Source organism: Bos mutus, chromosome 19, assembly GCF_027580195.1.
Source record: "Bos mutus isolate GX-2022 chromosome 19, NWIPB_WYAK_1.1, whole genome shotgun sequence".
Taxonomy (NCBI): domain Eukaryota; kingdom Metazoa; phylum Chordata; class Mammalia; order Artiodactyla; family Bovidae; genus Bos; species Bos mutus.
The window spans coordinates 34,228,382-34,246,223 of NC_091635.1; the positions used below are offsets into that span (position 1 = coordinate 34,228,382).

General features: G+C 43.6%; 1 protein-coding gene across 1 annotated transcript in view; it reads left to right on the forward strand.

Moving 5' to 3' along the window:
* Positions 1-2,017: 2,017 nt before the first annotated feature.
* The window catches only part of DCAF7 (DDB1 and CUL4 associated factor 7), a 31,177-nt gene continuing 15,352 nt past the window's right edge, over positions 2,018-17,842 (forward strand). The window contains exon 1 of the mRNA XM_005911116.2: positions 2,018-2,382. Coding sequence (XP_005911178.1) covers positions 2,245-2,382 — 138 coding nt within the window. The 5' untranslated portion in view covers positions 2,018-2,244. The remainder of the gene's footprint in view (positions 2,383-17,842) is intronic.

The window sequence follows — 17,842 nt, forward strand, 5'->3', positions numbered from 1 at the left end:
CAGAAGCCAATATTGGGACTTCCTGGCAGTCCAGTAGTTAAGACTGCACTTCCAGTTAGGGGGTGAGGGTTCAATCCCTGGTTGGGGAATTAAGATTCCCACATGCTCTGCTCTGCCCCCCACAGAACAAGTCAGTGTCATTCATTTTAAAAACAGGAGAACAAGCTCTCCTTTAACAGTGTTCCTTTAACACACTCTCTGCTCATGTGTGTGCTGTGCTTTGTTGCTTAGTCGTGTCTGACTTTGCGACCCCATGGATTGTAGCCCTCCAGGCTCCTCTGCCTGTGGAGATTCTTCAGGCAAGAATAATGGAGTAGGTTGCCATGCCCTCCTCCAAGGGATCTTCCCAACCCAGGGATTGAACCCAGGTCTCCCACATTGCAGGAAGACTCTTTACAGTCTAAGCCACCAGGGAAGCCCTTTCTTTGCTCATAATTTCACTCTATTCCATTCAAAGTTTACCCAACATGTAATTTGTTACCATGGTTGAAAGTATATATTGATAACCTTATTATATGTGTTTGTGACACACACACATATAATTTTAAAAAGTAATTGTTTCTAACCTTACCAAGGCTTTAAGGGTTACACTTATTAGTACTGGGTTTTTCAAAACAACATAAATACTTCTATTTAAATTTTTACAGAAACTAAAATTTTATTGACATACACCTCTTAAGAGAGGGAATTTTTCTCTCAATTAGTTCATGTGAGTGGATAAATATTTTTTTGTTACAGTAAAACATAAGCCCAGAGAAACTTGTTCACATAAGGAAGCAGATGGTACTTTAAGGGGGTTGTTATATATATAACAGTGGCACTCAGTTCCTTGAATTCTGAGTTAATCACATCACTAAAAGCTATACTTAATGATGTGTTAAGTCACTTCAGTCCTGTCTGACTCTTTGCAACCCCATGGACTGTAGCCCCCTAGGCTCTGCTGTCGATGGGGTTTTCTAGGCAAGAATACTGGGCTGGGTTGCCATTTCCTCCTCCAGGGGATCTTCCCCACCCAGGGATCGAACCGGCGTCTCCTGCATTAACAGGCTAGCGCCACTTGGAAAGGCCCATACTTACTGTTATCACCAACAATTCATTACAATCCTCCTTTAGTTGTGTTGAAAGCAAACCATTGGAAACCATTTAAATTATAAACAGATATTACCTAGAATCGGACCTTTCTCCATTTCAAACTGAAGACACAGATACATCATTTAGGGCTGGATTAGCAATTGCCTTGGTACCCTAGTGGGAAGGATGAAATGGGGAGGAATTAACACAGAGCCACGCTGGTGTGGCTGCCGCCTGCTGAGGGCCGACCCTAGAATTCCGAGCATTTTTACGATGACAAGAACGCACGAAAGCCGAACTGTAGCTGGGCCTAGGCCCGAGTACACATCGGTGTGTCCATGTGAAAACGGTGTGTTCGCGGCCTGCCCTTGGGGTTCTGGGGAACAACATTACGGCTTAACTGGGACGCTGGCACGAGCAGGGAATTAGAGGTTCGCGTTCCGGCCCAGGCCAGGCAGCCAGGCCACCAAACTTAGAGCCCTGAAATACAGCAGGTCCTCCGGTAAGGGAGAATTTTCATTTTTACTCGACAGCGTGGAGTAGCTTCTGGGAATAGCAGCTGCAGTGGGGAAATGAGAGCAGGTCACACAAGAAGTCTCAGACACTTGGCCTAGAACTCGGAGTCCTGCTGCCTGCCTCGCCAGCCGCTTGGCCACCCACGCCCCCATTCACCCGCACTGCGCCGTTATCTCTCTGACTGACACCTTTGTCAGCCAATGATCTTTGGGATTGTGTAAGCGCCTGCCCCGCCTCCGGAGTTGGGCGGGGCAAGTAGCTGGAATGACAAACACCTAGGCCAATAGCAAGGAGGTTTCAAAAGCTAAGGGCACAATAGCCAATGAGGGGAAGGAGCCGTTCGAAAGGACGTGTCACACAGCCAACGGCCAGCAGCGCTGCGGGGGTCGCGTGGCTTCCGTTCCGAGTGGGCGGGGCAGTATCTCAAACGGAAGGTGGTTGTTGTCCGAGCCAAAGCTGGTTTGAAACTGGGGGTCGGGCCCGGCAGTCGTTGTCTGTTGCCACCGCCCCGCTTCCGGGCTAGGCCGTCCCTGCCCGCCCCCGCCCCGCCTCCCTTCGGACCCCTGGGTCCCAGGCCAGGCTCCCTGCCCGTTTTGCGCCCGGCTCACAACAGCCCGCTCCCGTCCCGGTCCTCACTGCGGCCCCTTCGCCTCCACCATGTCACTGCACGGCAAACGGAAGGAGATCTACAAGTATGAAGCGCCCTGGACCGTCTACGCCATGAACTGGAGCGTGCGGCCCGACAAGCGCTTTCGCCTGGCGCTGGGCAGCTTCGTGGAGGAGTACAACAACAAGGTGGGCCGGGCAGGGGCTCGGAACCCGGCTGGCGGGGAGCGGGCCCCGGGAGCCCCCTTTCTGGGCAGGAGCCCAGACCCCAGGATCCTCCTGCGGACTTGCCTTAGCACCACGGAGCGGTTCCTCTGTGTCTAGTCCTGTGCAGAGAGTTTCGCTCTCTTTATCGCATTTAATCCTTGAAACATTCCTGGGTATTCAGGAGTGTAGTTACTCCCATTTTACTGATGGGGAAACTGAGGCACCGTGTTGCAGCTTACCCGGGTCAGTTATTTCGTGACGGAAACAGGTCTCAAACCCAAGTTTACACCCCAGAGCTATGCCATTTATCACTAGTATCCGCTCCCCTGCTGCACTGCTTCAGTTAAGGGGCAGAAGAAGGATGAGGGAATGATGGCTGTGAAGAAAATGCGCTTACGATGGTCATTCACTTCTGGCCACACTAGATTTCTGTTAGGTCTGGTTATTGCGCAGGGTTTCCCGCCCCCTACACCCACCCGCAGGTACTGTTATTGATGGATTTGTCGGGATTGCCATCGCTGTTGCGGCCTCGTGTTCCTCCTCTTCACCGCGATCTCGTTTTGGAAATCTTGACCAGTGATCCTGCCGTTGTTTTCCAAATAGAGAAGGATGTTAACTTGCTGTATCTTTTCTTGGCATCTTTCTTGCTAATACAAATATGTAGCCTTGAGTAGTAAGTCTTTCTGGACATCCGGAATTTGAGAATCCTTCATAGAAGGTAGTAGGAGGAAACTTTAAGCTGGTAGTGCAGTATAAATTTGTTTTTGAAAGTTGTTGAATAAGTTAGTGAGAAGAATTTTCTTTCCTTTGCTCTTTAAATCTCTTCCATTTTGTATTAGAGTAAACGTGGTGATTGATCGTAATCAGAGCGACTGAGAGCCGTGCTTAGCGGTGTTTAAAGCCTGTGTACCTGCTTGACACCGTGGACACTGAGACTTAGGAAGAATAGCCTATGTGGATGGTGACAGGCATGGTGCAGGGAAGAAAGGCAGGTGCTCTAGGGTTGGATGCCCTGTCTAGTCCACTGACTGGCGGTGGGGCACTGCACAGGTCAGTTTTATTATTTCTCATCCACAGATTGTTATAGGGAAGTTCTTTTTTAAACATAAAGGTCCTGTAAAAAACATTTGAACACTGTAACTTTGTTTACAGATTTCCAGGAGCTCATCTGTTTCTCTGGAGTTAAGTCTTAACCTTTCTGGAATCCCCTTTAAGAAATTGATGAAAGCGATGGACTCTCATTACCCGGACATCATATATACATAATTTACAAACAAATCCCAGGGAATATGCACTGATCTTGGGGCCCATCCATTGCCCACAGAAAGCAGAGAGTCCTGACAAGACTTAGCTTTAAAAGACATAGCTTTATTTCCTTTTCTCGGTTGCCTCTTTCTTCCTAATGGCCGGGTAGTGCATAGCAGAGTGGGGAATAGAATTCAAGGTACTAATGTGTGAAATGGAATAAAACTGTTGTTTTAAGAATACATGTTGGGAAGAAAAAAAAAAAAAGTTGAACGTATCTTTCAAAGGGCTTGAGTCTTTCACACAGACTTTTTTGCCTTGCAAGTTCTTGCCAGGTCATATTTTGGGGGGCGGGGCGGGGCGAATTAGAAAAGAATATCTTTGTTGCTTTGTCAAGGCAAAGGGGACTACAGTGGGCTAATGCCCTCATAACTGTGTGTTCCAACCTGGAGGGAGCAGTGAGAAGTTTTATATAAATGGTTCAAAGAGAGGGTGATCAGCTCGTGGGCATTCTTCTGATGGGTTGTGATTGGTGGGTGGTGAGGTAAGTGGGAGTCAGCATCATCAACCTTCTGGTTGCCGCTGCTCTGGGCTCTACATGCTTGTGAGAGCATACAGTCAGCTTCCTCCCCCTGGGGGGGGATTTCAGTATTGAGCCCCAGGTTCTTGATGTCTTATCTCAGAAAGAGTTCAGTGAGAGACAAAGTGATAGGTAAGAAGTGGATTTATTTAGAGAGAAACACACTCCACAGACAGAGTGTGGGCCATCTCAGAAGGTGAGAGTGGCCTTGCAATCTAGTAGCCCCATTTCCAAGAGGGGATAAACTGAGCTACACCGTTAGGCTGCTGGTGGAATCAGTGGAGTAATTGGTGTCAAACCTCAGTTGCAGGAACTCCACCCCAAAGTTTGCCCTTCTATTTAGTAACTGTACGGAGCTCCTTCTTTGTGCCAGGCACACAGGCAATGCGGTTTTAGGGAGATGCAAACTGCTAATCCCAGGAGTAACAGGCAAGCAGTTACCTCTCTCTTAACTCACTTGCATGGGGTAGGCAATGCAGCATTTTGCCTTCTTTTTTTGTGTCCCCACCTATCTAAGGTTAGAGTTCTTAACGTGTGTGTGTGTGTGTGTGTGTGTGAGAGAGAGAGAGAGAGAGAGAGATGGACACCTTTGGCACCTTGAAGCCAACAGACCTCTGTTCATAATTATGTTTTCAAATGCATAAAATACATAGGGTTACAAAGGAAACCATTGTATTGAGCTATAGTTATTAAAAACACTTTTTAAGAAGTGGTGAAAATGAAAGTCGCTTAGTTGTGTCTGATTCTTTGGGGCCCCATGGACTATACAATCCATGGAATTCTCCAGGCCAGAACACTGGAGAGGCTAGCCTTTCCTTTCTGTGTACTTTAAAATTAACTCATTACGTGACATCATCCATTAATTTGAAGTAGTAGCATTTCAGAATGTTCGCTGTGGTGTGATATGAAAGAAAGCAATGATTTCTGTTAGTGACAAATCACAGATATTAATGCCGTGGTAAGTAACTGCCTCCATTTATAATGGAAGGAAATGGTAAATTTCAGCTAGAGGTTTGTGAAAATGTAAGTGTGATTTTCGAGTTCGTGGGCCTCAGGGTAAGAAACCCTGTGCTTTGGGGCTGACGGGCAGTAAATCTGGCTACCACACAGTGATTATCAGGCTCAGTTTTGGAAAAACCTAGCCTTGGAGGTGCCAGACTTGATGTTTTAAGCTTGAAAATTATTGGTTGAAATTCTCAGACTGTTGATTCTTGTTTGCTGTCAGTAGTGATTGCCGGTAGAGGACAAAATTAATTGACTCAGCAAATTAACATTGATAAAAAAGCCGAGATAGGGTCTTTTTTTCCTACTCTGAGACATTAAGAAAACATGATCATAATTTTTAAAAAAATTTGTGTTAATGTCATCATACTTTTCTGTAGTAAAGTTATTTGTAGTTTGCTAGAATTAAATCTGTTAGTGTTTCAAGGACAACTTGACTTTTAGGTGTTCATCACCTGAATAAATTTGGGAATTGCTGCAGTGTAAAGAACTAAATTCTATCATCTGCATCTGGCTTGAAGAGTCCCATTATCGATGATAATGTTTTATGTTCTTTGTGTGTGTGTGTGTGGTCTCTGCTGGGGGATAGAGCAGCACTGGCGTTGGAGAAGGATTTTCTAAAATTTAGCGTGTGTGTGACTCCTCTGAGGGACTTACACCTTCCTGGGCTTCACTCCTGAAGTTAAAAGACACCCAGGTGATTCAGACACAGGTGGTCCAGGTGGCGCTGCAAGACCATTTCCCTGGAGGTACCTGTCCATCTCCTGACCAGCGGCGGGAATCATTTTTTGTATCTGCATGTGCCTAAATATTGATTCTGCCCTTCCATCCCATGAAAAGTTCAGTCACCAGATAGCCTCTTTGAAGGGGTCTGGGTTGAGATCTCAGTCCTGACACTTCCCAGTTTTGCGTGGCCTTGACCAAGTGAAAGCCGGTGCCTCAGTTTCCTCATCTGTAAAATGAGGGTAGTGAAGAAGATGAAAGGAGTTTTAAATGTGATGGGTTTAGGAACTCTGCCTGGCACATGGCGATCACATCACAACTGTAGCTGTAACTGAAATATCATCTAGGAGAATTATCTGAGCGTTTGGTAAAGGTACGACAAAAGGTCACTGTGTTCGTTCTTTGACTTTTAAAGACCTGGGGGGAGAATCCCTTGGTTCCTTTGAGCCAAACCTACTTTGTGGTCTAGAAGCTTCTTGTTGTTGGACTTGGAGTACCATAATGTGCTAGTTGAAGCCCATTTTCTCTTGTTCTACCTGGCTTAGACAAGTAACTGATAGAAGAACTCTGGCATTTCTCCTGAGTCTTGACAGTATCTGTGGTCTTTAGACAAGTGGTATTTCCCTTGTTTTGTGGAGAAAGATGACTAGCAGTTCCTGGGCTTCTATTCCACTTAGTTGTGTATTTCAGGGTTGATTTTGACTAGAACTGGCAGTGTGATTGGGCTTTATTTTGCACTAATAGTTAACTAGCTGACCATTTGTGCTTTAAGATATAGCGTCTAGAAAACATTTTTGAGATTCTGAGGAGAAACCGTAGGTATACCTCCTGCTTTTTGAAGACTATCAGTAGTGAATCTGAGTAAGGCTACCTTGTAATTCAAATTCACATGGGATGAATGCTTGCCTTGAGAGCCTGTGTTGATTCCTATGAGATCTTTAATGCTGAGTTACTTTATCTATTTGACACATAATGATTTTGACCCTGGCATACAAGTTTTCATTTCTCAGTATTTCTGGCAGCCTTTCAAGATTCCCATTCATTTGTTCATTAATTCAATAAGTACGTATTGCATTTTAGGCACAGTGATGATACTTGGTAACCTTCTGTATCCTTTTTAGCAGATGTGAAACTGGCAGCAATAAAGAGAAAGTGTTTTGGTACACATGAGTGTTTTTGATAGCTACTTAGAATTTTGCAGTGCTCCATCCTTCTCTGGCAAGACTGCAAGCAGGAGAATTTAAAGTATCAAACTCTCTGGTTTTAATTTCCTCCTTTCTTTTTTCTGGACAGTGAGAGCACTAATGCCTCCAGGAGACCACTAGATAAAACTTGTGCTGCTTTATTGCTTTTTGCCCTGACCTGGCTCACACAGACTTCCTAGAGATGCTGTGATGTGAACAAGGGGTGAATCTGTGTTCTGTAGGTAGTCTATCCCGCCTGGGGCTATGGGGCCAGAGCTCGTTGGTTAGACTCAGAGTCAGGAGCAGAAGAGGTGCTGTGCCAAGGCAGAGCCTCTCCACAGACAGTGATCAACAATCATCAGTCAGGAACAGGCTTGAAGGGAGGACACATGGAAAAGATTAGGAAAAGCTGGTTTATTCTGTCAGAATTTTGCCTTTAGCTGGTTTTGGTTATACTAACAATTGTGGGAAAATGTGCCACTGACAAGAGGTGGTGTTATTGATTTAGATCACTTTTTTTTAACACGTGCGCACACACACACACACACACACACACACACACACACACACACGGGTTCACCTTTGTGTTCTAGTACCAGCACTAGAATTAAAGAGGAATACACAGTGTCCTCCACCGAGATAGACACAGCAACTCTTTTAATTTTTTAAAAATATAAGGTATGAGTAATGTGAGTAGTAATTTATGTTGTTATTCATGAAAGTAATTGAAAGTGAAGATGTCGTCATGCCTCCGAGGAATAAATACATAATGTTTTATACCTGCTTCTTAGGAGATATCTGACATAGTAATCTCCACAGTTTAAAAACAAGTAAAAATGATCTTGTTTCACAGGGTGTTTTTTTTTTTTTTTTAAGGCCATTTGTTTCACATGCTGGGGTAAAGTGTTAAGCAAATAGTTGCAGAAGGGTAGTGGGTGTGGGAGATAGAAGAAGTTTAGCAGGAGGACAGAGAAGACTGGAGGAAAGAAAGGGCAGAGGGGTAATAACCTAAATGTTGACAAGATGATTAAAATTGTACTTTTTGGTTATGATCCCACAATAAGGGACTGTAGTGAAGATCAGATGGGCACAGTACAGGAAGAGGCCAAGCCAGGATTCAAACTCGGAACAGCACAGTTCTCCAGAACAGGATTTTGATGGGCAGCATCAACACTCCTTGGTTTGGGGCAGTGGAAGCGGGTGCGTGCCTGGCAGCAGGAGCTTCTCCAGTTCCCCGCCTTGACAACCGTGGATAAGAGGAGAGCTTAGCTGTACAAGGAGACAGATGTGCGAGCGTCTCTAAAAGCACTGGATTAGGCAGGTTGGAAGAGACTGAATTGTGAGCAGCTTGACAGTTCCTCATCTCTGTTGCCTGGGAAGATGCAGAAACTTCAAGTGTTTATCCTAACTTGGAACAGAGTCCTGGCCTCTTTCCCATAAGAACTTCCTTGAGATCATCTAGAAGGAACTTGCCTCATTCAAAAGGAATCAGCATAGTAGCAACAGCAAGATACTATAAGAAAGAGGGAAAAATGGGAAACACATGTAAGGTAAAGTATCCACACTAGAAAATGTTTTCACCTTAATTGAACATATAGCCAGTCCTCCCGCCATGAATTCAGAGAACTTAAAGAACTCCAAGCAGAGAGAGGTACAGAAGATCAGGTAAAATGAGAGATGGTGACAGGAGGAAATGGAACCACCAGCAGATAGAATCCAGGAAAACAGTGGAAGAGAAAGCAAACATTGCCACAGAACTAAAACCCACATTGGAAAGAGAATAAAAATGAATACAAACTCCTGGAAACAGTGACGACTAGGGAAGACAGGTTGAGAAAATGAAGTGGAAATGAACAATTAGGAAGAATATAATAGATGCAGAAAATAAAGAATACCTAACTGGTATAGTTGGTGTCTCTGAAGAAGACCAAAGAAATGAAACACAAAATCTCAAATATGCAGTCAGACTATAGAATAAAGGTAGGAAGTAATGCCTTCAACTGTATATCTCAAGAAAAATGGACACAGAACACTTGGCACTGAAAACTTCCTTAGGAAAATATCTACATTTTAAGGGTGAAGAAAGAATCTTGGAGACGTCCAGGCAAACTGATCTCTTCCTCTGAGACGGGAGAAGGAGAAATTAGGCTGGCCACAGTTGACGACAGAGGCATGGAGCAGTTTGTGCAAATCTGCCACTGTCATAGACTGTGCTCATGTAAACACATGAGCATGTACTTACGAGTATATGAGATTATATGGGAAAAGGAATATACTTTTAAAATAGAGAATTTATAAAAATTGACCATGTATTAAGAAAAAAACAAGTTTTTAAGTTAAGGGAAATCAGCTGATTGGTAAAAGATAATACATATCAAAACGTATGGGATGGGATTTCCCTGGTGGTCCAGTGGTTAAGACTCTGCCCTCCTAATGCAGGCGGCCCAGGTTTGATCCCTGATCAGGGAACCAGATCCCACATGCCACAACTAAGACCCAGCAAGTCAAATAATAATTTTTTTTTTTTTTTAAACCCTCAAACTTATGGGATGTTGAGGAATCTCAGGCCCAGATATGCTAAGTAACTTCCCAAAGTGACATGGAAGGTAATAGCAGGGCCAGAACTGGAATAGTCTGTCTCCAGAGTCTTGACCATATACTGATGTCAAAAAAAAAAAAAGATTGGGGGGAACAAAAAAGAATGTTTTGGAAACAGAGAGGGGAACACTTGCCTTACCAGATCAGAGTAAACATACTGCAGTTGGTACAGTTATAGCCAATAAATACCACATCGAGTTGATGCAGTCACACAGAATGTCCCAAAGCAAATTTAAGTATCTACAGAAAAGTAGTTAGTGATAAAATTCACTGAGGAAAAAATTAATACATTCTGTGGCGTAATTGGCTTCCCAGGTGGCAGTAGTGGTAAAGAACCTGCGTGCCAATGCAGGAGATATAAGAGACTTGGGTTTGGTCCCTGAGTCGGGATGATCCCCTGAAGGAGGGCATGGCAACCCACTCTGTTCTTTCCTGGAGAATCCCATGGTTGGAAGAGCCTGGTGGGTTACAGTCCATGGGGTCGCCCAGAGTGGGATGTGACAGAAGCAACTTAGCACGCATGACATAATTAGCTGTCTACCTGGCAGAACAATTTAGAGTCCCCTATTACATGTCATATTTGTCATTGTTCAGTCGTGTCTGACTCTCTGCAACCCCATGGACTGCAGCATGCCGGGCTTCTCTGTCCTTCACCATCTCCCAGAGCTTGCTCAAACTCATGTCCATTGAGTCAGTGATGCCATCCAGCCATCTTGTCCTCTGTCGTTCCCTTCTCCTCCTGCCTTCAATCTTTCCCAGCATTAGGGTCTTTTCTAATGAATTGGCTCATCACATCAGGTGGCCAAAGTATTAGAGCTTTAATTTCAGCATCAGTCCTTCCAATGAATATTCAGGGTTGATTTCCTTTAGGATTGACTGGTTTGGTCTCCTTGCTCAAGGGACTCTGAAGAGTCTTGTCCAACACCACAGTTCAACACCACATGTCATACATGAAAATCAATTCCAGATCAAGTATTTAAATGTAAAGAAAAGTCCCACAAACATAGTAGAAGAAAACTGAGTAGGAAACTTGTTCTGGGGCAGTGGGGAGAAGAGAAGGCAGACTTTGAGCCAGTCGTTAAATCCATGGTCAACTAAGGCAAAGATGGACAGGCTGTAGTACCGCTGACCCTTGAACAGTGCAGGTTTGAGCTGCATAGGTCCACATAAATGGGCATATTTCAATGATAAGAACTCACAAGGCCCGTGGTTGGTTGAATCCAAGGATGCATAGGACTCAGATACTGAAATATACACAGATTAACCACTCCCCACCTCGTGTTGTTCATGAGTCAGTTGTACATACAAATAAAACATTTTTTTGTGAAAAGATGTGGCAAAAAATCAAAAGACAGATGGTAGGCCAAGGAAAGATACTTTCAAAACCTGACAGCTGGTAGGAGCTAATTTACTTACTGTGATAGCAAAATGAACAAAGCATATAAATAGCCTTCTCTTTGGAGAAGGAAATGGCACCCCACTCCAGTGTTCTTGCCTGGAGAATCCCAGGGACGGGGGAGCCTGGTGGGCTGCTGTCTCTGGGGTTGCACAGAGTCGGACACGACTGAAGCGACTTAGCAGCAGCAGCAGCAGCAGCAGATAAATAGCCAGTACATAGTAGAAAAAATGCAAGTGATCGTTAAACAGGAAAAGATACTCAACCTCAGGTAGTTAAGGGAAATGACCCTGTGATGTTTCTTCTCCCTTTCAAATCTATAAAAATTAAGTTTCTTCTTCTAGTATTGCTGAAGTATAGGGAAGTGATCACCTTCGTGATCCTGGGCAAGATACTCAACATCTCATTTACTCAGTATCTTAATGAAAGTAGAGAGGATAATAGTACCTACCTTATGGATATGTTGAGAGGATTAAATGAGAAGTGTGAAGCCTTAAGCACATTGCCTATACTTGGACCATTATAAGCACTCGAATATTAAAAATAGCTCCCCAGAAGTAAAAATAATAAACAAGTATGCTCAGCTTCAGTAGTAAAATTCCATTTTTCATCTATCAGAGTAGCAAAACGTTAAAGATTCTTTTCAGTGTTTTCAAAGATACGGGGAAATTGGCACTCATACGCTGTTAAATGAAAATGTAAACACACTTATTATCTCAGAGTTTCTGTGGTATTAGTGTCTGAAATGGGATGAGCAGTTACACTTCTAGCAACCTGTCCCAATAGCAGCATTTGCACATAGTGTACAAAGTATTGTTTGTAATAGCAAAACAATGGGATATAAGCACAGGAACTGTGAATAGTTAAATTATGGTGTGCTCACCACAGTTGGCTGTGGAAGAATGAGGCAGAACTATTTGTACTGACAGGAGATCTCCCAATATGGTGTTAAGAGCAACTCGCAGAATGTGTTTTATGGTCCAAGCCTTTCTGTGTGTTGTTGTTTTAACCCACCATATACACACATATACAGATGCAGAGAGAATCATTTGGAAAGTAGTTCATGTCAGACTGGGTTGAGACTAAGTAGAATTGAGGGTGAAGTTAATGGGAGACTTTACTGTGTCACTCTGTATTATATGAACTGAACATTCTCTTCCATTAAGTTTTTAATGATAGGCCAAGGAAAAATATTTGCAAAACGTGACCGTTGGTAGGAGCTGACTGAATAACAGGGAAAGCTAATTGTTATTCCTGTCAGTGCTTGGTTGGCAACGTGGAGCAGAGGAGCTGAAACAAGTTAGGCCGTGGATGAAACAGGAGTCTGAGCAAACCCATAAAGTCTCTGGGAAGATGAGGAAACATTAAATCCCAGCCGTTTCCTGACTTCTTCCCTGGCTTAGGGACAGTTGTGCAGAGGTTGTCAAACCTAGGTGAGTCAGATCACTGGGGAGGTTCTTAAGAACCTAGACTCACAGGCCCCAGTTGACACTTGTCGAATCAGAATCTTGGGCTAGCGGTGGGGAGCCCAGGCCTTGTAAAGCACTCTTTAGTAAATCTGATCACCAGATTTGGAAAGCATTGCTATTGGCAGTACAAGCAGGAGTCAGACATAGGCCCTGTTTTTACAGCATTTACTAGGTGAAATAGTATGACAGTCATGTAAGGGCTTTCATGAGGCAGTGTGGGATGAGTCATCAAATGGATGGAGTAAATGAATACAAAGGGCTTCGCAGGTGGCTCAGTGGTAAAGAATCTGGCTGCCAGGCAGGAGATGCAGGATATATGGGTTCTATCCCTGAGTCAGGAAGATCCCCTGGAGGAGGAAATGGCAACCCACTCTAGCATTCTTGCCTGGGAAATCCCATGGACAGAGGAGCCTGGCAGGCTACAGTCCCTGGGGTCGCAAGAGAGTCGGACAGGACTGAGTGACTGAGCACGCCTGAGAGACCACTGTGTTAGGAAGACTGAAGATGGTTTATGAAGCAGGTGAGATGTAATAATATTAAAAGCTCATACGCTGAGGAGGGCACCAGGCTGAGCAGCTTACATATGAAAGGTGTTACATACAACTCTGTGGGGTATGGGTAATGGGAATATCCTCACTTTACGTGGAAATAGGTTTGGCAAAGTTAAGTAACATGTCCAAGGTTCCACAGCCAGCAAGTGGTGAGTAAGGAGCCCTGGAAGCCTGATGGCCCTGCACTTTATTAATACCGGGCAGACTTGGATCGACAGGACGTACAAGGGTCTTAGAGCATGAGGGCAGTGTAAGGAGAGGGATGGGAAGCACTGACTAGATCAGTGAGGGGAAAGTCAGGTAGGCTTGTCAAAGCCTTGAACACCTAGGTAAGTGGATCCTAAGTGGTACATGTTCCCAAGACCTGATATTTTGAGCTCTGCAGAGAAATCTCCAGTGGCCTGAAAAGCACCTTTTAGAAGTAGCAGCATTTTTCTCTTCTAATTTAGCCTTACAGTATTACCTGCATGGTTAGAGAGAGGTTTTTTTTCCTTTTGTGCCACAGTTAAAACAGTGCCTGGCACCTGACAGTCACTTGGTAAATATATGAATAAATACCTGAATGCAGTATCTGGCTCAGAATCTACATGAGAGGCTGATTCTTTATTCTGCCCAATGAGCCACAAAATTTAGCTTCTCCTCTAAAGCTAAATTTTAGAGCTCCCTCCCCCACCAAGTCTGATGCGTTTTCCCTTCCCATCGTCCTTTATGTTTTGTTCTCTGTAAAGGTTGGAATGTCAGCTTTTTAATTCCTTTAAGAACTGTTCATCCTGCCAAATTCACTCTCGCGTCCTTCTCTGGTTATCCCTTGCCATTCTCACTGCCAGTCACCATAAGCCTTTAACTTGCCCACCTGTTCCCCTGTGGGTCTCCGGGCTGAGCTCCCCACCTCCAGCCTCTTCCTGGATCCGGTCAGTCCTGCCTGGCATTGCCAGGCCCCATACTCATACCTCCATGGCCTGATAGTCTGGCCTTTCAGGCACTTGCACGAGGGAGAGCCACCCCTGCCCTCAGTTGGCTCTCAGGGCTCCCCAGCCCGCTCAGGGCACGTCTCCTAGGGTCCTCAGCGTGGCTGTCTCAGGTGGTTCCTCTTGGTGCCCCCCGGCCCCAGTGGGTCATTCAGTTAGTTCCTCTGCCCCGTCTGCCAGTGATGTCTTCCGTTTCTCTGCCTCCTCAGAACCATTCCACAGACTTTTGTAGACTGCTCAGATCCCAGCTTCTCCTCACTTGCCTACTTTGAATTATTACTCTTTCCTCTAAGTGTCGGTTTATATCTGCTATGAATAAGCAGCTAATCGTATATTACCTGTGACATCACTTGTATTGTCCGAAGACAACCTTGGCAGGGTTGTGTTTTCCGGCAGTGGGTTTTCTTCTCCTTTTACATCTTCATACATTATCTTCCCTGGCATTATATGATTTTTGGAAGTCTGTAGGTACTCTATAAAAATGAATATTTAGTGTTAGTTTTCATATGGATTTTTTAAAAAAGTCAGACATGGATGGCTCAGTCTATCAATGTACATAGAAATACACTGAGGAATCTACAAAACTACTAAAACTAATAACTAATTTGGCAGAATTACAAGACCCAAGATTAATAGGCAAAAATCAGTTGTATTTTCATATAGTAGCAATAAGCAATTGGAAATTTGATTTTAAAAGCCATTCCATTTATAATAATATAAAAATGCTTAGGAATAAAGTTAATAAAAGAAATGGAGGACTTCTGTATTGAATACTTCAAAACTTTGGTAAGAGAAATTAAAGAAAACCTAAACAAGTGGAGAATAGGTTCTGTTTGTGAGTTAGAAGACCCAATACTGTTAAGACAGTAGTTTTTCAAAACTGATTGTGGATTCAGCACAATCCCAATCAGAATCTTGACTTTTTATATATGTATATGCATAGAATTTTACAAGCTACTTCTAAAATTTACACAGAAAAGCAAACACGTAGAATAGCCATTTTGAAAAAGAACTGCAAAATTGGAGAACTGACGATATCTGATTTCCAAGCTTCACTAGGAAGCTGGTATGTAGCCAGGATGCTGTGGTCCTGGTCAGTGGACAGGCATATACATCAATGGGACTGAATAGAGTCCAGAAATAGATGCTTAAATACCTGGGCAGTGGATTCTCAACAAGGAGACCAAGGTAATTCACAGGATAAAGGAAGAAGAAAACACAGGAGAAAATATTTATGAGCAGGAGTTGGGCAAAAATTTCTTAGCTCGGACACAAGCATGAACTGTAAAAGAAGAGAAATGATAAACTAATATCAAAATTTAACATTTCTATTCTTCAATAAATACTGATAAAATGATGCAACAGCCATAGACTATGAGAAGATATTTGCAAAATATAAAACCAGGGACTTATATCCAGACCATACAAAGAACTCCTCAAGCTCAGTAAACAAAACAACCTAGTGAAAAATGAAGTGAAAGAAACTATTCTATATGATACCGTACAGTGTGGATACGTGTCATTTTACATTTGTCAAAACCTAGAAGTTGTACAACACAAGAGAAAAACTTGAATGTATATGAGAACTCTACTTTCTGCCCGGTTTTTCTGTGAATCTAAAATTATAAAGTTTTGGATGGGACTTCCTGGTGGTCCAGTGGTTAAGACCCTGAGTTTCCAGTACAGATGGCACAAGTTTGATCCCTGACCAGGGTAATAAGATCCTGCATGTGGCAGGGCCAAAAAAAAAAAAATGTTTTTTTTGAAAGGCAAAAGATTTGAAAAGAGAGAATAAATATGCATGGCAAACAAGTACATGAAAAGATGTTCAGTATCATTAGTTATTCAGTTCAGTTCAATTCAGTTGCTCAGTCGTGTACGACTCTTTGCGACCCCATGAATCGCAGCATACCAGCCCTCCCTGTCCATCACCAACTCCCAGAGTCCACCCAAACCTATGTCCATCGAGTCGGTGATGCCATCCAACCATCTCATCCTCTGTTGTCCCTTTCTCCTCCTGCCCTCAATCTTTCCCAGCATCAGGGTCTTTTCAGATGAGTCAGCTCTTCGCATCAGGTGGCCAAAGTATTGGAGTTTCAGCTTCAACATCAGTCCTTCCAATGAATACCCAGGACTGATCTCCTTTAGGATGGACTTGTTGGATCTCCTTGCAGTCCAAGGGACTCTCAAGAGTCTTCTCCAATACCACAGTTCAAAAGCATCAATTCTTTGGCGCTCAGCTTTCTTTATAGTGCAACTCTCACATCCATACATGACCACTAGAAAAACCATAGCCTTGATTAGACGGACCTTTGTTGGCAAAGTAATGTCTCTGCTTTTTAATATACTGTCTAGGTTGGTCATAACTTTCCTCCCAAGGAGTAAGCGTCTTTTAATTTCATGGCTGCAGTCACCATCTGCAGTGATTTTGGAGCCCAGAAAAATAAAGTCAGCCACTGTTTCCACTGTTTCCCCATCTATTTGCCATGAAGTGATGGGACCGGATGCCATGATCTTCGTTTTCTGAATGTTGAACTTTAAGCCAACTTTTTCACTCTCCTCTTTCACTTTCAGCAAGAGGCTCTTTAGTTCTTCTTCACTTTCTGCCATAAGAGTGGTGTCATTGGCATACCTGAGGTTATTGATATTTCTCCCGGCAGTCTTGATTCCAGCTTCTGCTTCCTCCAGCCCAGCGTTTCTCATAATGTACTCTGCATAGAAGTTAAATAAGCAGGGTGACAATATACAGCCTTGACGTACTCCCTTTCCTATTTGGAACCAGTCTGTTGTTCCATGTCCAGTTCTAACTGTTGCTTCCTGACCTGCATACAGGTTTCTCAAGAGGCAGGTCAGGTGGTCTGGTATGCCCATCTCTTTCAGAATTTTCCACAGTTTATTGTGATCCACACAGTCAAAGGCTTTCGCATAGTCAATAAAGCAGAAATCGATGTTTTTCTGGAACTCTCTAGCTTTTTCCATGATCCAGCAGATGTTGGCAATTTGATCTCTTGTTCCTCTGCCTTTTCTAAATCCAGCTTGAACATCTGGAAGTTCACAGTTCACCTATTGCTGAAGCCTGGCTTGGAGAATTTTAAGCATTACTTTACTAGCGAGTGAGATGAGTGCAATTGTGTGGTAGTTTGAGCATTCTTTGGCATTGCCTTTCTTTGGGATTGGAATGAAAACTGATCGTTTCCAGTCCTGTGGCCACTGCTGAGTTTTCCAAATTTGCTGGCGTATAGAGTGCAGCACTTTCACAGCATCGTCTTTCAGGATTTGAAATAGCTCAACTGGAATTCCATCACCTCCACTAGCTTTTTTCATGATGCTTCCTAAGGCCCACTTCACTTCACATTCCAGGATGTCTGGCTCTAGGTCAGTGATCACACCATCGTGATTATCTTGGTTGTGAAGATCTTTTTGTACAGTTCTTCTGTGTATTCTTGCCATCTCTTCTTAGTATCTTCTGCTTCTGTTAGGTCCCTACCATTTCTGTCCTTTATTGAGCCCATCTTTGCATGAAATGTTCCCTTTGTATCTCTAATTTTCTTGAAGAGGTCTCTAGTCTTTCCCACTGTTTCTTTGCACTGATCACTGAGGAAGGCTGTCTTATCTCTCCTTGCTATTCTTTGGAACTCTGCATTCAAATGGGTATATCTTTCCTTTTCTCCTTTGCTTTTCGCTTCCCTTCTTTTCACAGCTATTTGTAAGGCCTCCTCAGACAGA